Genomic DNA, 20582 nt, shown 5'->3' on the forward strand with positions numbered 1-20582 from the left:
GGAACATACAGAGGTGTGGCTTCCCTGGTGGCTCAGAGAGTAAAGAATCCACCTGCAATGCAGGAGACCTGGGTTTGACCCCTGGGTTGGGAAGGTCCCTTGGAGGAAGAAATGGAAACCCACTCCAGTATACTTGCCTGGAGAATCCCCATGGACAGAGGAGCCTGGCAGGCTACAGTTCACGGGGTTGCAAAGAGTTGGACACAACTAAGCGACTAAGAACATACTAGAGGCAGGCTGAGACTAGTTCTCTACAGGGCCAGCTAATTTATCACAATGACAAGACATGGGTCATATGCTTCCAGGAACAAGGCACTGGAACATGTTATTTGATATACATCATATCACTGTTGTTGTTGTTCAGTCGCCAAGTCGTGTCCGACTCTTTGCGACCCCATGGACTGCAGCACCAGGCTTCCCTGTCCTTCACCATCTCCCAGAGTTTGCCCAAATGCACGTCAATATTCATTCATTCAGCAAACAATTTCTGAGTACCTACTATGTGCTAGGCATGGTATCACATACTGGGAATCAAATAGGATGTAAGACACTGCTCCTTTCTCAAAGAGTTCATGGTGCAGTGGAAGAGAGAGAGTCCATGGGCAATGCCAGCATGACATGAATATATTTAAGTTACTCCATTCATTTAACTGAGCCCTTTTTAGGCCTTATGCCCACTCCTCTTCTATTAAGTCCTTCATAGAGTTCTTTCATGTAAAAACAAAGAAGGCATTGGTTTATTGACTGTCAAGAAAGAAGATCAAAGCTGAGAAAGAGAAAAAAGTGGGTAGTTATCCTCAGAAATATCACCAATCTTTCCTGATGGGGGAAAAATGGGGACTATTCCTTGGTTATCAGGTATTTGCCCAATATTCTTTAGTCCAGCATTTCTTAAACTGCCATCATTGCCTACTAGAAATCTACAGACATAATCTTGACTACTAGGAGAATTTTAAAATGCTGTGTTTCCACTTTGATGCTTAAAACTGCTAATATGAGGTAAGCATATTTTGGACAAGCTGGATGACATTTATGACCAAACATTACAAAGTGACCTCAACTCCCATGTTTGCATTTATAAGACATTTGCTGCCAAGTGATCAGAGGTGAACTTTTATAGTGTTGATGAGCAGGGCTTGGTGTTAAATATGATAACTGTACCTGTCTGCTACTAACACGCAATTCTTTCACCATTTAAAAGGACCAAACTTTTCTTTGGCAGTATTAAATTGCAAATTAAATGATCATGATGAAATAAGGCAAGGTAATGTATATGTAAATTGTCATAGGCTACAGAGAAAACAAAATAAAAGGACTTAAAAAATGCTAAATAAAGCATAAAAGATGTTATGGTTTTTTCTAAGAACAAAAGTTTTTAAATAGTTTATAAGTAGAAAAATGGCAGTAGAATCATCACAGGATATGTTTAATGACATATTTTTCTCCAGTATTGTACTTGGGGGTACACTATTAAGTGAATTGGCTCATCACGTAGATAAAAGTAAGCTATCTGTTAAGCAAGAAAAATTATGACCAAGATAATGCCACAGATGCATGTGATAGACCATTAGACGCAAAAATCAAAAGAATCAAGTCAAACACAAGTGAAACAAAAAGCACAAATATATCTTTCCACTGACACTGGTCTCAACATTGGTGATTTGGCTTCTGCAAAACAAAATCTTCTCGCAATATCATTAATTCAAATGTTATTATTTGTTTTTACTTAATTTATATTTCTTTTGGTTTTATAGCTTATAAAGCTGTAAGGATACAGAGTTTATTCATGTTTTATATTTATACACATTTTACATTTCACTAAATACACATGGTTAAAAATCACTATTGTAGATCTGAAATGTTTGTTTTTCTTTTAGGATGGAAAATAACAGATTGGATCCTAAAAAATTTCCATGAGTCCACCCAGTGTCTGAAATAATCATCACAAGTTTGAGAAATATTGTTGAAGATTCACATGACTGATTAGAAGGACTTTTGAAAGTTACATTAATATATTTACTCAAGTTTATTTTATAAATTTACAGAGTTAGAAGAAATCTGTGGTAATCCTCTAATTTCTTTCTTTATTGCCTTCACCTTAATGAAGAAATTCTATTCAATTTTAGTGGTTTATAATGAGAATTAAGATTATATTCGGCTTCCCTGATGGCTCAGTGATAAAGAATCTGCCTGCAATACAGGAGACACAGGCTCAATACCTGCGTTGGGAAGATACCCTGGAGGAGGAAATGGCAACCCACTCCAGTATCCTTGCCTGGAAAAATCCCATGGACAGAGGAGCCTGGTGGGTTACAGTCTACGGGGTTGCAAAGAGTCAGACACGACTGAGTGACTGAGCACGCAAGATTATATTCAAAGAACATTTTATCATTTGACCTTTTCCTCATGGGCATGTTGCTTACTGTACCCTTTACAACACACTCCAGCACTTCCTCCAGCACTGTACTTTCTCACATAGCCACTCAGTTATAACTTCAGTTCCTTTTGAATCCTGAGATTCTGGAGGGCAAAAGCCCTTCCTCCTTTATCTCTGTGCCTTCCAGTGCCCAGAACTATGCTGCGCACATAAGAAGGGCTTAGTAAAATCAAACCAGGCAATAATCAATTAATACCAAAATAGATATGGCTCCAAAAAAATTTCCCTGAGTCTATTCAGTATTTGGAATAAACTTATCTTTATAGCATTTTTTGTTGTGGTGGAGAAAAGAGAAATCAGAAAGCTAACACTATTTACTAAAACAGAACCCACTGCAGGAAGTACAAAGACAGGTAAAGACAATTTCTTCATAAGAAAACACAATCATACAGATACTAGACTGTATACACAGTGACATCTCAGGAAAAAGTCGCTGGCTATTACTGTCTCTCAGATGTCTGTCGAATTCAGACCTTGGTAACCACTTCCTCCCAACGCGTAGAATCACCCCAGAAGATCAACTCAAGCAGAAGATCATTTGAGGACAAGGAACATAGTCTCAAGACCGGAATTCCCACAGAAAATAGCCTTACTGAAACCAACCAACATTTTGGTGAAGTTAAAGTAGGGCACGTGATCAAAAACAATCAGAAGCACCAATGTCTCTAAACCACAATACTCTCTGGATTTCAGACTCTGCACACATGTTTCCTGTATGATGTTGTTGTTCAGTCGCCCAGTCATGTCTGATTCTTTGCGACCCCACGGACTGCAGCATGCCAGGCCTCTCTGTCCCTCACCATCTCCTGAAGTTTGCCCAAGTTCATGCCCATTGCATCGGTGATGCCATCCAGCCATCTCATCCTCTGACACCCTCTTCTTTTGTAAACAGAAGGTTCCTGTATACAGTTTAGTAAACCTTCAAAAATATATACGTTGTGAAAAATTGTGTCAGGGCAATTTTAGAGAAATCCCCATGACTTTTCTGATGGAGTAATGTCAAGAAAGGAAAATCAGTACTAATGATTCATATTTCTGATTACAGTCACAGGGCATGGTCTGGCTTGAGGTAAGAACCAAGCAGTAGAAAGGTCAACTTTTCTTTCTACTTCCCATTAGATAGGTAAGGTTTGAAAACACAGATTCATTATTATCTCACAATGCTTATGAACACACACAGGTGAAATCAATTAGTCATATATTTAGAAGCAATATTTTGTTGTAAGTGGATATAAATCAGCTCTGTGCTAAGAATTCAGAGAGTTACTTAACTCTCTCTCTGCTTGTTTTCTCATCTTGAAATAAGCATAGTTACAGTATTTGCCTCATAGGTTGGTGGAAAGGATTCAATGAACAAATGCAAATAAAATGCTTAGCACAGAACTATTATATAGTAGCATGCAAAAATTTCAAAATATTGAGTATATTATCAGATAGGTCTCATAATTATTTATTGCTTTTTCAACAGACAGAATGATCTATTGAAAACAGAGCCAAATTAGCTGTCTGGTCATATATTCCTTTTTCTGCTTCTATTGTTGGCAAGTTGTTTTAATCCTGGTGTTTATCTTGGTTAATTCCACAAATATCTATTGAGTACTTCTATGATATGCACTAGATAAGACTCTGGCCTCTCTGTAATACTGAAATAATGCTGTGAGGACCAAAGAGATAATACATATAAAGGGTTTAAAATCCTCATAATTTAACAGATAATGGGAAACATTATTCTCAGTAAAGCAAAAGAAAGCAAAACTATTTTAACACTAACAAAAGGAATTTAGTTATTACATGAAAAAAACATGTGGCTATAAGACACCTTAATCAGACATTCTTAACAGTTTGTACCCTAAGTCCATCATTATTCTTAAGAATTAATATCCAGGTTATGCTAAAATGTATAGCTAGAGGTTTATATTTTCTTATGAATTATAATAATTTATTATGTATTTGATACAAGTGTTTTAACTGAAAAGATATTCACGAATTGAAACTATGTTATATAGGCATATATTTTATTAAAAAAAAAAATATATATATATAAAAAAACCAAATGGGTTACAATATAGCCCATTAACATTGGAATGGACAAGTCTGTTAAACAGTATGTAAAGGGGTAGACAAGGATACAGCAGTATTTTCTAAACAGTGATATAAAATGTCAAGGTAAATGAAAAAAATAACTTGAGACGCCAATTTCCAGAAAATCGTATTATAAAATCGTACTATCAGTTTTCTAGATTTGGCAGTCATTATTTAGAAAACTATAAAAAGAGTCCACTCATAACAGAAACGAAAACATAAAATACTTTTGGAAAACCTAGACACAAAACTTTCAGTGCCTACATAAATAAATAAATAAGAAAACTGTATTGTAAGAAATGCAAAGGTTGAATATATGAAAAATTATACCTGTAGAAAAAAAAATGGAAAACTGTAAATATCTTAATCATATGCAAAGTAACTTAAACTTTTTAAAAATTTCCATCAAAATCCCAATGTAATTTTAAAAGTTAATAACATTATTCAAAATTTCATATTAATACTCAAAATAATGCTACATGCTAGAGAATTTTAGCCAAGTTTTTAAAATAAATAATTGTTATGCTACCATTTCCTGGGATCTAAAGTAATTATTGGAATATACAAAGATATATAAATTGATTTATTAAAAAGAGGGATTCTGTATCTTTATATATGTGATTCTGTATACTGGAAATGTAGTTACTTACCCCTTTGAGGTAAATAATTTTAGGGGCTATCGTTAAGTCCCAAATATAATGCTATGAAATTGATTAATTTATCAAATATTTCTCAAACACCCACTTTATACAATATAAGATGTGAGGTACTATGAGAAGTAAGAAGTTATAAAATGAGTAAAATATAACTTGATTTCATGTAGCTTATACTTAATTTGGAATATAAGTGTAAGAAAACATATGGTAGAAAAATATAAGATGTTTTTAAACATTTTAAGCACAGATGGTAATATTATGCCATTTTTATTGTAAACTATAAAATTCAGACACATTTGATACCTGATTTTTGGTATAATGGCACTCTGATGGGTCTGCAAGAATGTTTACTATAAAATGTACCTTCAAGGAACAGACAGTAATAACTTATTCAATGGGATGTATTAATAGTATCCATTTGTATGTAGGACAACGTGCTTGAAATAAGGGCATTTTAATTTTAATCAAATTAATTTTTCTGAAGACAGTTTCCATAACTACTCAAATTCATTGAGAAAGACAAAAAAAATACATTATTAATACAGAGGCTATGTATATTTTATTTTCTTTGTAAGAAATACTTCTGATTCACTAATAATTTTGCAATTAAATGTAGATGTAAAAATCAGATTTCATTAAAATCCATTTTTAATATCAGAAATAGTAATACATTGTTCTCTATGATTAAAGAAATGGTTTACTGTTCTCTTGGGTTTAGGGAAAGCATTGAGGCTAGAATCCTTCCTGATATTGTACTTTGGTCCACACAGAGTCCACATTTGATGAGCTACTGAAGAAGGATGTCACTCTGCTGAATTCTTTTTTGATACGTGCAACAGAATATAGCAAAAATCAACAATAGAACAGACATACCTAAAACATGGCTATTCTTCATGCAAGAAAATGGTTTGAAAACCCTAACTGAATCCTTTGTTAGCCAGAAAATTTAATGCTTTGGAGAAATATCCAGTAGATGAATATATTTAAGAACTTTATTTATGGAAAAATTTAACAAACACCTGGGTATAATACTTTAAGAGAATCTAAACTAATCTGGGCTATGAGAATTTTTCTTTTGGGCCTTTTTTAACCTTAAGTGATTGACTGTCTAGTTATTTTAAAATTAACAGTTATGAGATTCTACATAGGGAAAATGTGAAAACTAGACAATTATGTACATTTTGATGTACATGTCAAAAATCTATATACTACTACAAATTGGCACATACATTTGCATCAAACATAAGTAGCAATTATTTCTTTTGCAGAAGCTGTGGAATAGATATCTAGGACTAAGGATCTGTGTTCCTTACTATCCTAGGTAACAGCATTTCAACCCTCTCATTAGATCTACAGGAAGATTATTGCCTGAGAAGATGGGTATAATTCACCTTTGGATGACTTCTAAAATGTTATGTCAATGACTCTGCCATGATGTTTGGCCCTCAGTAATTTGTACTGAATCTTGAACCAGAAGATTCATTCCTCTGTGCAGACGTGGAGTAGTCAAGGCTGGTTTCATTGCTTACATGTAAAAAATTTTAGAACAAAGTTTCCTAAAGAACATAGTGTAAGAGCAACACTAGAAAGCCGTCCAACATAGAAATTAGTGATGGAATTCAAGAGACCATTCCTGTATTTTAACTACGCCCACAGAATTATACGATGCCCTTTATACATACGATCCATCTTAAGAAGAGTGGTTTAGAAAACCAGTAAATTTAGGGGAAAATTACTTTAAACTGAGTCCTTGTGATATAATCAATAAGTGAAGGACAGGCTACTAATATAATATCAGTTTAAATTTACTGTATCCTTTCTATTGCTTACATAGTATCAGGGGCAGTAAATATACTATCTCATTTAATCTTCAAAAGGACACTACAAGTTAGAAACTCCTATCCCCATCCAGATGAGGAAACTATGACTTGGAGGAGCTAAATGCCTCATTCAAAGTCTGGTGAGTAAACTGCAGAGCCAGAATTCAAACCAGGTCTCTTTGACTCTGAACTCTTAAGATCTATATTCTACTACTTTCTAAGTGTCATTATTAACGCTGATCTCCCAGTTGGGAAACAGACCAGGACTCTCCAATAACGTTATGTGGTTGTCAGTGAATTATCTTAAGTATTTTTAAAAAATTCAACAGTTAAGCCTATGTAATTTTTTCATAAGAAAAAAATGTTTCAATGCAGATTTCCTGTTTCATATAACTTGGTACAACAAAGTTCAGAAGTTTGTCATGTTGGTTCCAGACATCTGAAAGAACAGTAAACAAATGAGGAGAAAATGATGAGAGAGAGCTAGGCAGGTTGTAACAGGTAATGCATAAGGATTGCCAAAGGGAAATCTATGCTATTTTGAACAAGTAGATCAGATGTTAACTGAGATTAATATTCTAGCCAACATTAAATGCAGAAAAACTCATCTGTTAGAAAACTGAACAAAAAATAGGTTAGAAATTTTGAATACTGGGGTTTGTTGTAAGAAAGGTAGCTTTTGGAAATTTTCACTTTTTATTTCACAAAATTCTGTATTATTTGATAATTTCACAATGGCATGCACTGTTTTTAAAATAAAAACAAAATTAACCATATAATTTGGACAATAACAAAATTCCAGGGCTCTTAAAATAAGGTTATAGGAAGAAACAGAAGGTCAGAGTCTGCGTTCGCTTCCATTCTGGTGAACCCTGGGACACACACTCATTTGCCTTTTGTAGCTCAGAATTTCTTGACTTCCAATTTATTGATTTACTAGTGACATAAATAGGAAATGGCCCAATTTATTCAGAACAGAAAAAATGTATCATAGATTATTCTCATGGGAAGGAAATTTTTCTAGAACTTACTCATGGAGGAAGTGACCTACAGTCCGAAATAATTATTGTCAATGTCTGAGGAAAGCTGGGTTAGTAGGGAGTAGATCTACTGGTTAAATTCAACTATTACACAAAAGGGAATTCTCAACTCTTAAGTCAGTCTTATGGTACTTGGTTCCTTTTTCATAATACAATATTTTAAAAGTACCAACACCAAAATTTTATTGACTTTGTATGCATTCCATTCATCTATAAAATATTCCTAAAAGGTTGTGTTTTTAATGAATAGATTTGTCTTTGGATAAACTATTAGAACATTTGTATCAGTCTTTATTTTAGTGTTATAGAGCTTCTTAGTAGGATTACTCTCTTTCACTAAGAACCAATATAGTAATCCAATGAGACAGAATCCATTTGATGGAGCTATGACGTTTAGATGTTTAGTTTTCTGAGCAAATAGATTTCTTCTGAGATTAAAAAAAAAAAAAGACAGAAAACATCTTGGTAGTATGTACATTTGCTTGACAGATGACGTTAGAGGAAGCAGAATTTTAAAAAAAGCAATTGAAAGCAAAAGCTATATGCCAATGCATGAAAACCCATAACCATCCTACAGGAAAAGGTACTCAAGGTGTGTCTCAAGGAAGAGAAAGCTGTGTATGGATACAAACTAAACAAATTGCTTGCTATCTTCTGGAGGGCAACGATTCATGCGAGAAAAACGAAAAAAACACAAAGCACAGAGGTGTACCTATTTGAATTTCCCAAAGGCTGACACTTATTTCATTATATAATGGAGAAAATAAGAAGGAATATTTTTATCTGTGCCACAGATGAGGGACAATGTACACACAGCTCAGGATAGGCTCACAGTTACCTTTGCTACTTTTGAGCCATGACTCAGCAGTTCCATTCCATGCAAAAATCTCTTATCAAATATATGACTGAAATATGAGATTAAAGAACCCCAGCTTCCCTGCCTTCATTTGTGGGAATGCTCCTTACAATGCAGTTTTTAACTACATGGAACAGAATGTTCCTTTAGATGTACAAACTTCCCCATCATGTAGTTACGATAAGCAAAGTGCTGAACTATCAACAGATTTCCAGGCAAAAAGCACATAGTGAAACACACTCTATGTAAGAGCAACATTATCTCATTGATTGAAGTTCCTGCTTCTTCCTGTTTGTCATGACTGCTCAAGCTTTCTATGGTCAAATTCTATAAACAGTTATAGAAAGTATAAATGGAAAATTATTAATACATTTTGAAATAAGATGGAAATTTATTTTAAAATCTATCAAATAATATCTCAGCAATAGATTATCACATGAGATTGTCCTTAATTGAGGACCCCAGGTATCAATAAAAACCTTCAGCAATTTTTAGGAGATTAGAGACTTTAAAGACTCTAAAAAGCAGAAGGAATAAAACAAAACTGGAAGCTTCCAGTGGGTCTGCAGGTTTTTCCTCTGTTAGGACCTGTTAAGGTTCTGTCAAGTCATTAAGGAATAATGATAATGTGAGATGCCTTGTTCAGGCAGATTATATCATCTTATTTCTCTGACAATAGAGATCTTAAGATATATTAAATTAATAATAATGCAGAGTTGGAGAGCAAAAGTGGAAAATTTTGTGAGTTTCCTTTTTCTTGTTCTTTTTTGTTGGGACAAGGTTCTTTCAGAGGAATGAATATTGACTAGAAGTGAGGGGAGGAGCAGGTTGGAGCTGAAGACGGTAAAGAGAGAAAACAGAGCTCTCCCTATTTTCTGATTTGCAAAAGAGGAGGGATTTTGTTTGCATGTTTGTTTGTTTTGCTTTGCAGCCCAGAACCTCTAAGATCTCTCATTACAGAACTGAGGGGCTCATTTCTGCAATGTTATTTTTATAGAAGATTCTCTAGAGGCCCATGGGTTGCTGAGTAGATGCTATAATATAAAGTATAGAAAATGACAGCCTGTATAATTTTTATAATATTTCCCGACTGAGAACAGCATGCTTGTCAAGTTGGGGAAAACACTGATACCTGAGTTAAATGTTAGTCAACTATGTGAAACCAGGATTTCTGTATAAGCAACATTAGTAGTATCATACTTGAAATTATGTGAAGTTTTAGCCTTTAGAAACTTTAGAAAGTTTTAATGATGACTTTTAAGATATGAGAGACTAAGAACATCATAAGAAGGATATTTGGTAATTTATCTCCATATCAACATAGACATACATTCACTATATTTGCAAAATGTCACTAGATATTTTAGCAGTAAGGAAGGAGAAATAATGAATTGGATAAGATCCCTATTTGCAAGGAGCTTATAATCTAATTGGAAAATAAAGCAGAAGGACTTGAAAAGTCAAAGCACAAAAGTCACATAACCAAAATAGTAGGAAGGACAGCTTAATACATTAAATAATTAACGATCAAATTAGTGTCTAGACCAGAGGCTATTACACTTGGATGTGCCATTGAAATTATGTGGAGAAGTTTTAGGAGATTAAATGCTTGAACTTTATCTAGACCTCCTGTACTAGATTTTTGAGCAGGGCATGGGAGGATAGAGGACATAAATTCAGAGAAGGGAGATAAGTTGGGGGAAGGAAAACCTGGCATTTTTGACTTTATAAAACTCCCCAGTAACACTGACAAAAACAGTTCGACACAACTTAATGGAGCAGTATTTGAGAACTGCAGTCATGGGCCAGGATGGCACCTCTGGACAGACATACTTTTGCCATAAAAGTGGCATGTAGACTAAATGGGCTTTGAGTTATGTAGGATTTCAGCAGAAACTCCCAATTCTCTCCATTTACACCTCTCTGATGCTGAGCACACCAAAGGTGAGAAAGACTAGACTACATCATGAGAGTGAGAGTCCACCATGGAGCCGTAAGGCTTCAAAGAGGGGCATCTTACACTGAATTTAAGAAGATAGATCTTGCCACACACAGAAGAAGAGCTTGCCAGGGAAAAGGAACAGCATGTATTCAGGAAAGTAAAACTGGGTTTGAAGCATGATGCACTGAAGAGTTGTTTACTGGACTCTGGAGAGGATCAGATTTCTTCCTTGAGTTCCACTGTGTTTTTATTATGGAAAAATGTTAGTACCAAGTCTAAGATTTTATGTCTCAATTCAATAAACATTATGCTACTTTTGCTTATTCATGCTACATCCAAATAGTTAGTGTCTTAAAGACGCTGATGCTGGGAAAGATTGAGGGTAGGAGGAGAAGGGGACGACAGAGGATGAGATGGTTGGATGGCATCACTGACTCAATGGACATGGGTTTGGGTGGACTCTGGGAGTTGGTGATGGACAGGGAGACCTGGCGTGCTGCGGTTCATGGGGTCGCAAAGAGTCGGACACAATTGAGCAACTGAACTGAACAATTATATTCATTATATTCTACACATCTAAGATGCATTCTTGGCTGTGAAATTTTGTTTCTTTTTCATATTCTTTAAAGATGGTTTTAGGTTCTTTAGTCAAATTCATTCAATTCTCATACTTAACAGAGAAAAGCCAGGACTGCACTGATCTGATATTGGTGACGAAGTATTTGTGCACAAGATGCCTTTGTTCAGAATGCCAGAAAGCAAAAGTGAATTTCCAAGATGATCATCAGTGTTACTGAAGATTTAATGGTTGGGGCTTATGCAACTTGGATTAAATACCAATATTTTGGTTACCTGAGTGAGTGATTCCTGGTAAGATCAGGTTGACGCTCCTGCAGAATTTCAAAGATGTTGGGCTGGCGCAGAAACGCAACAATCTTGTCATTGTAAGCTGGGGGGAAAAAATATATATATATATATATAGTATGTAACAATATTTTAAAATCTGTTGTTAGTTTTATTCACATAAACCCAGACTTCTTTTGTTTTCCGGATTAATATTTCCTGTATTCAGAGTCATAGTTTAGAGCCCCTGTGCTGTGCTGTGCTTGGTTGCTCAGTTGTGTCTGACTCTTTGTGACCCCATGGACTATAGCCCACCAGGCTACTCTGTCCATGTGGATTCTCCAGACAAGAATACTGGAGTGGGTTGCCATAACCTCCTCCAGGAGATCTTTCTAACCTGGGGATCAAACCCAGGTCTCCCACATTGCAGGCAGATTTTTTACTGTCTGAGCCACCAGGGAAGCCCAAGAATACTGGAGTGGGTAACCTACCCCTTCTCCAGAGGATCATCCCAACCCAGGAATCAAACCAGGGCCTCCTGCATTGCAGGTGGATTCTTTACCATCTGAGCTACCAGGGAAGCCCTTAGAACCACTATAGATAACTAAATTCCAATTTGTGTCTGTCCTGTTATGTGAGTATTGGACTTAGATGTTAGGTATGATTGATTTAAGCTCTTATTAAACTCATTTGATGAGCCATATTTACTATCAAATTGCAAGATGAGATAATCAACAAGATTCTAGATACTAATACTGATTCTAGACACTGAGACTTACTGCTACTGCTTACTAAAATCAACCTCATAAACAATTGCTAGAAATGGAAAATCATCTTCTGATTAAATGTCAGCCACCCACAGGGGTAAAGAGGCAGAGCAAGAATTACTAGAATACAAGAGTTGCCAACAGCAACTACTGAAATGCAGAGGCAAATCATTCCCAAATTCTAGGTGGAAATAAATGCCACTAAGTCACAGGGTAGCTCTTTACCAAATCAACTACACCAACAGCTACAACACAACCAGCATCATCAATTATGTACATAATATTTTAAAAGGAAAATCGATATCATAGTCAAGGTTGGCTAATGTCTATAGAAATTTTAAATGTAATTAAAATTTATTAAAGGCTCTGCTAATATTCTTTTATCAAGAAAACTAACTTGCTTACTTAAGACAATTCATCTTGATTACATTTCTATTTCTAATCTGAAATACAGATACATTTAAATCACAGAACTGCATATCTGAATCCTCAAACACCAGAGATTCTACTTCAGTTAATACTCTTGTGTTCATAAATATGATCAAGAAACATGCCTTACTTAAAAAGAATATCAGTCAAAAGAAACATAATTCTCTAGTCATCTGCCACTTTAAATTTTAACTACATCAGGCTTATTTTAGTTAAATGTGAATGAAATTTTAAAAAATACTATCTGCTAAAATGGAATCTCATTATCAAACTCAAAGTGTCCTAACTGCACTTTTCACCATATATAAATAATAAACATACTTTTATAGTTGAAATCTTATGACTAGATTTTTACATTTCATCTAAGATCAGAGACTAGATAATTTTTAAACTACAATTTCATAGTACTATAAAATTCTATGTGCAGTATTTAGCATCAAATTAGTCATTATACAATAAAATATAGATTATTTGATTTCTACTCAGGATTTCTTCTTATACCAATGGTTCTCAAACTTCTTTAGGACATGGGCACTGCATTATATTCATGGTAAACCTTTCTTTAAAAAATAAAAATTTTAAGATAAAACCAGACAAATGAAGAGCTGCTCAAATTGAAGATGGAACAGCCCATTTGCCAGCCTACCCATTCCACCTGCCTTAGGGGCTCCAGGTTTGAAAACTGATCTACTTCAACCTCATTATTTTATTAACAACTCAAATTGTTCTTTAGGCCTACTGGCCTGTATTCATTTATTTTTATTTTACAATTTCGGCGGCTTTTGCTATCTTGAATTTGCCACAAAACCCCTTAAGAATGTGCCATCATTACTACTACAGGCTCACACACCATTTAAACTGTCTCAAGTATTAGATATATATTAAATAAATATTTGTTTCTCCAAATGCCTAATTTAAAATGGCGACACAATCCAGTTGCTTTAACAACCTATTTTTCCTTAACTTCAAGAATCTAGCATAAAGACTTCGCACAGAAAAGGCAGAGTAGTATAAAAATTCTCAGCCTACAGGATTTTACAAGACAGTAAGTGTTTGATACTCAGATCAGTTTTTTAGGGATAATGAAACTGTTCCTCGGTACCAAGCAAATGTAGCAGGCTGACAATAGGAAAGTATCAGCAGAGAATGCATGGTACACATTGATATGAAAGCAAACATAAAGACTTTTGGGAAGAGATGACATACCCACTGGAACCATGTCCTGGTACTGTGGCCTGCTGACTGTATTGAATGTACTCGATGGCCTGGGAAGAACTGGTGGTCCTGCATGTCGAGAATCTTCTCCTACCTGCAAACATAAGCAGTGTTTATGTTCTACACTAAATCCTAGAGTACTTTACAACAGTATTCTAAGCCAAGTTGTTCTGAATACCGACAACAAGCATTGCTAAGTACCAACTGATCAGAACAGAGGCTAGCTTGAAGAGCAGACACAGGACTCTCAAAAGCTCTGCTTCAGTTGCTGAATTGAGGGGAGGAGTTGGGGTATCCATGTCCCTGAGAGGGGCCAGGGCTGTGACTACTGACCAAGTATACAGAAGGAGCTCAATATGCCTATGGGGATGTAGATGCTAAATACATGTTCCTCTGAATTAACTTCTACCTGCCAGAACACAGACCTGCAACAATATATCAGAGAGAACACTTGGGTGCCACAGAATTCATTGGGCAGTGCCAGGATATACCTTCTTTTGGCCAAGCAGGTCAGGGAATCCCTTGCCTCAGCAGAGGAGGAGCTGAAGAGCAGCAGTTTTCGTGAGGGTTTCCGAGTTGGGTATTATCTCCTCAGAAGCAATTTTACGTGCTTATTAGTGCACCCACAGCAACAGCTCTTTCTGGTTTGAACCTCCCACACCAGCGAGCTAATCATAGCAGGTGTGGAGGAGCTAAATAGGTTGCCCCAACCTGAATCGGTTTTTTTTTACCTACTATAGACTTAGAAACTCATATATACAAGTAGATAAACAAAAATGCCCATTAATAGTCTTACCAGAAAACTCTAACACTGCTTTAGCTTCTGTTTTAGCATTTTCCTCCCACATTATAGAAGTATTTCATGACAACAGTAGAACAATCATACGAGAGAGTTAAGAGAACAAGAGGCAAAATAACTTCCTGGATTTATAAATGTGTACATTTATTACTTAATGAGTTTTATTTTTATATTTTTAAAATTTAGCTAATTTGTTTATTTTTAATTGGAGGATGACTGCTTTACAATATTGTGTTAGCTTCTGCCATATATCAACATGAATCAATGACAGGTGTATGTATGTGCCCTCCTCCTGAGCCTCCCTCCCACCTCCCACTCCATCCCACCCTCTGGGTTACCACAGAGCACCAGATTTGAGCTCCCTGCATCATACACTAAGTTTCCACTGACCATCTAATTTTACATAGGGCAATGTATATGTCTCAATGCTACTCTCTTAATTCATCCCACCCTCTCCTTCCCCTACCATGTCCATAAGTCCGTTCTCTGTGTCTCTGTCTCCACTGCTGCCCTGCAGATAGGTTCATCAGTACCATCTTTCAAGATTCCATATATATGTGTTAATATGTGATATTTGTCTTTCTCTTTCTGACTTACTTCACTCTGTATAGGCTTTAGGTTCATCCACCTTACTAGAATTGAGTCAACCATGTTCCTTTTCATGGCTGAGTAATATTCTGCTGTGTGTATGTACCACAACTTATTTATCCATTTATCTGTCAATGGACATCTAATTGCTTCCATGTCCTAGCTATTGTAAACAGGGTTGTGATGAACAGTGGGGTACATGAATCTTTTTCAATTATATTTTCCTTAAGGTATATGGTCAGTAGTGGGATTATTGGGTCACATGGTAGTTTTATTCCTAGTTTTTTAAGGAATCTCTATACTGTATGCAGGTCAAGAAGCAACAGTTAGAACCAGACACGGTACAACAGACTGGTTCCAGATTGGGAAAGGAGTGTGTCAAGGCTGTATATTGTCATCCTGCTTATTTAACTTTTATGAAGAGTACATCATGAGAAATGCCAGGCTGGATGAAGCACAAGCTGGAATCAAGATTACTGGGAGAAATATCAATAACCTCAGATATGCAGATGACACCACCCTAATGGCAGAAAGTGAAGAGGAACTAAAGAGCCTCTTGAAAGTGAAAGAGGAGAGTGAAAAAGGTGGCTTAAAGCTCGACATTCAGAAAACTAAGATCATGGCATCCAGTCCCATCACTTCATGGCAAATAGATGGGGAAACAATGGAAACAGTGACAGACTTTATTTTCTTGGGCTCCAAAATCACTGCAGATGGTAACTGCAGCCATGAAATTAAAAGACACTTGCTCCTTGGAAGAAAAGCTATGACCAACCTAGACAGTATATTAAAAAGCCAACAAAGGTCCCTCTAGTCAAAGCTATGGTTTTTTCAGTAGTCATCTATGGATGTGGGAGTTGGACTATAAAGAAAGCTGAGCGCTGAAGAATTGATGCTTTTGAACTGTGGTGTTGGAGAAGACTCTTGAGAGTCCCTTGGACTGCAAGGAGATCCAACCAGTCCATCCTAAAGGAAATCGGTCCTGAATATTCATTGGAAGGACTGATGCTGAAGCTGAAACTCCGATACTTGGGCCACCTGATGCAAAGAACTGACTCATTGGAAAAGACCCTGATGCTGGGAAAGATTGAAGGTGGGAGGAGAAGGGGACAAAGGAGGATGAGATGGTGGATGGCATCACCAACTCGATGGACAAGAGTTTGAGCAAGCTCCAGGAGTTGGTGATGGACAGGGAAGCCTGGCCTGCTGCAGTCCATGGGGTCGCACAAAGTCAGACATGACTGAGCGACCGAACTAACTATACTGTTCTCCATAGTGGCTGTATCAATTTGCATTCCCACCAACAGTGCAAGAGGATTCCCTCTTCTCTACACCCTCTCCAGCATTTATTGTTTGCAGATTTTTTGATGGTGGCCATTCTAACTGGTGTGAGGTGATACTCATTGTAGTTCTGATTTGCATTTCTCTAATAATGAGTGATATTGAGCATCTGTTCATGTATTTGTTAGCCATCTGTATGTCTTCTTTGGAGAAATGTCTGTTTAGGACTTCTGAGCACCTTTGGACTGGGCTGTTTGTTTTTCTGGTATTGAGTCGAATGAGTTGTTTGTATATTTTGGAGATTAATCCTTTGTCAGTTGTTTCACTTGCTATTATTTTCTCTCATTGTGAGCATTTTCTTTTCACCTTGTTTATAGTTTCCTTCCCCGTGCAAAAGCTTTTAAGTTTAATTAGGCCCTGTTTGTTTATTTTTGTTTTCATTTCCATTACTCTAGGAGGTGGGTCATAGAGGATCTTGCTGTGATTTATGTCAGAGTGTTTTATGTATGTTTTCCTCTAAGAGTTTTATAGTTTCTTTGAGTTTATCTTTGTATATGTTTTTAGGAAGTGTTCAAATTTCATTCTTTTATATGTAGCTGTCCAGTTTTCCCAGCACTACTTAATAAATCAGTACTTTTAAAATACAGTTTCTACTCCTACCCACTCAAAGCCTCACAATCATTTTATCACACTGCTTCAGTTAGGTGTTTGGTGAGGGTTTTTCTAAAGGTCCTAAAGTGGAAACAGTGTCCCTGTCCTTCACTGCTTGTTTATCCTTCAGAATGTTCTCACCTATTCTTCAAAGTGCAGTTCAAACAGTGCCTCCTTGATAAAGCTTTCCCTTCCCTTCAAGCTGATGTTAAATGCCACCTTCTCTGACTGCTATAGCACTTGGGGGACATTTTAAAAGCAGCTGCCATTATTAACAGTCTATAAAGCATTTTTCACTTGTATTGTTATTCATCTGGATTATAGTTAGTTTTATATATTCTCTCCTTAGTAAGAACACAGGGACACATGTCATTCTTTTGTATACTTCACATTAACCTCATTTCTACACTACTGGTGTTCAATAAATATTCATTTGTTGGATGGAAGAGATACCCAAATTTCTACTACCCGGAATATTTGCTAAATGAGTCTAAGAGAATGGCTGGGAAGACTTGTGAATGTAACTAGAATTTTCCCACTCCACTTGAGTTAGTGGCTTTGAGAAATGAAGCCAATATATATATGAAGCCAATGAAATCTCCTCTTGGGGGAGACTTCGACCGTTAACTATATCTTGCTAGTCATTCACCAAACTTATCGTTTCAATCTACCAATACATACTTCCCATCCTGTCAGTAAGCTGCCTTGTGTCATCATTTCCCAGAATAACCAAAGTTCTTCTTGACACCCTGCTTCTTCAAACCAGACCATCAGACTGTGGGCAAGCCATGATAGATGTGTAATTACTGTAGGATGTGCGTGCTTCCAACAGCTGGGCCAGAAGGCACATTCACCTCAAAGGTTTAACAATGCTGGGGCTAAATGCTGAGGCTTTATAGGGTCATCTTAGTCCCACTGCTCAGTTTCCATCCATAAGAAGAAAAATCTTCATTCAAATTTTAAGGTGGACCTTAGTATCCTTACTACTAGACCATGAAAAGAATTCAAGTTCTGAGGCAGAGGAATTGAAAGAAAATATAAATAAAGTTACTAATCTCATGCACGTTGTCCTGATCAGACTGAACAGTCAGCGTCATGTCGTGAAGTGGAGATAAGGCAAGAGTCTAAAGGGCACAGGTTGTGTGATAAAACCAGGCAGGGCCCTAATATGCTACATATGATGTACAAAGTCCAAAGGTGAGAGGTCTAAACTGCTTTTTAGGTGAATGTATTAGCATCTTCCAGTTTACCACTAATGGTTTATATGACAGCCAGGTAGAGATGTATTAGCTACTCATAAAACATACATATTTTGGGGCATACCTCATCCTGCAATATACTTATATATCATTTTTATATGAGCTTATTGTGTGTACTCGTTTATGTCTGCACTTTTAACCAGCAAACACACATGATCCTTAGAACCAGTATATGTAAATCATGAGGGGAAATTCCAAGAGTGGAATTCTGGTAAATCAAATCCAGTTATTTATTGTATTCATAATCTTTACTTATAATAGGAGCTACAAAAATATTTGACATACAATATAATAGTGAAAAGATGATATGCTCATAGACATAACGTGGAAAAGGAATGCAGGAAAAGAATCTTAATTCTACTTGTCTAAGGGAATTTTTAGAAACAATGTATATAAAGCGATGATATATGACATTCAAAGCATAAGTCTATTGTTGCTGTTGTTCAGTCACTAAGCCATGTCTGACTCTTGCAACTCCATGTACTGTGTATAGCACACCAGGCTCTTCTGTCCTTCACTATCTCCTGGAGTTTGCTCAAATTCATGTTCATTGAGTTGGTGATGCTACCTAACCATCTCACCCTCTACTGCCCTCTTGTCTTGTACTGAGGGGAAAATATTTGACATAAAACATTCCTCTTTTATTTATTTAACCTGCTACCAGAAAAGGGAAACAGAAAGAGAGTATTCCTTTTTTCTATTCTTTTTTTGGTTAGGTTATTGGAGAGCCCTCATGTGGTTACCATGGGTCACTGCAAACCAGCAGAGGACAGTCGAGCTTTTAATTTTTAATTCTGCCCATTTTCTCTGGGCATTTCATGTACAGAAGTCAACTCTCATATATACCCTAATTTTAAAGATTAGAGAGGATCACAACCTCATAGCCTAGGCCAGAGATTTTCATCTAATCCAGCAATCCTCACTTAAGAAACTTCCCTATCTTTAACCCAATTTTAATCCCCAATTAAAATCTGAGGGACAGAGAAGCCTGGCAGGCTACAGTCCATGGGGTCGCAAAAGTCAGACACGACTGAGTGACTGAGCAAAAGTTACATTCATTTCTTCCTATGAAGTTGCTATCAGGTATGCCAAAGGACTCACCGTCACCCTCTCTTGAACACTGTATTGCATTATGAATCTTCTCTCATCACCCACTGAACTTTAAAAAAAAAAAATCTAATTTCTTCAAACTTTCCTCTAATGTCCTACTTTTAAACTTGCAATTTAGGTTCTGTTTCTTTCCAGAGAAGCCCTGTCAACATTCCAGTACTTTTCAGCCTCCAAATGATAGTCTCAAACTAGAAAAACAAAGCAATAAGAAAGAGCCTGCAGAATTCAATCAGTCCCACACCCGCATTCCTATCAACCAACAGGTCAGTGGCTCCAGCTGGGACTCACCTCGCCGGCGCTGTGGCTGCGCTGCCTGGTCAGGTGTTGTCGATGCACCAGTGCACTTGTGGGTCTGCTGCTCTGAAGCGGGAGTCGGGGATCGATGAAAGTGGTGGTTCGGGAGTTGTGGTCAACAAAAAATGCCTAGGAAGCAATCCACTGAGTCAACAGTCCATACACGCCACAGACTTGGCCTATCGTTTCACACATTCAGGAAGAGACCCACTTTGGAGCAATAACCTTAGCTCTGTTTTCTCGCAATTTCAAATCTTCGGGAGAATTACTCCTTCCTCCCTCAGGACAGATCAGAACACAGGAAGCAACACTTAGACTGGATTCAGAGTGAAGACAGCAGGAAGAGGAACATGGTCCCCGTCTTTAGGAAATACTCTTAAGAGACAGTCATCAAAGTTAGGATTTATTAAAAAATCACCTGATTGGACATTTGGGCTTCTCTTAACTGATGCTAAGTGCATACTGCTATGGGATATTACCAAGTTCTTTTTTCAAACATCATTGACTTCTCTT

General features: G+C 36.6%; 1 protein-coding gene across 9 annotated transcripts in view; it reads right to left on the bottom strand.

Annotated features, from left to right (window-relative positions):
* Window positions 1-20582, bottom strand: part of HECW2 (HECT, C2 and WW domain containing E3 ubiquitin protein ligase 2) — a 468609-nt gene that overhangs the window by 66925 nt on the left and 381102 nt on the right. For all 9 annotated transcript variants that reach the window (XM_081581446.1, XM_081581447.1, XM_081581449.1 and 6 more), the window contains 3 exons: window positions 20064-20198; window positions 14079-14181; window positions 11686-11782 (listed from right to left, as the gene is read on the bottom strand). In XM_081581446.1, the coding sequence (XP_081437572.1) occupies window positions 11686-11782; window positions 14079-14181; window positions 20064-20198 (335 nt within the window). The remainder of the gene's footprint in view (window positions 1-11685; window positions 11783-14078; window positions 14182-20063; window positions 20199-20582) is intronic.

Source organism: Giraffa tippelskirchi, chromosome 3 (assembly GCF_054371585.1).
Source record: "Giraffa tippelskirchi isolate mGirTip1 chromosome 3, T2T-mGirTip1v1.2.pri, whole genome shotgun sequence".
Classification (NCBI taxonomy): Eukaryota; Metazoa; Chordata; class Mammalia; order Artiodactyla; family Giraffidae; genus Giraffa; species Giraffa tippelskirchi.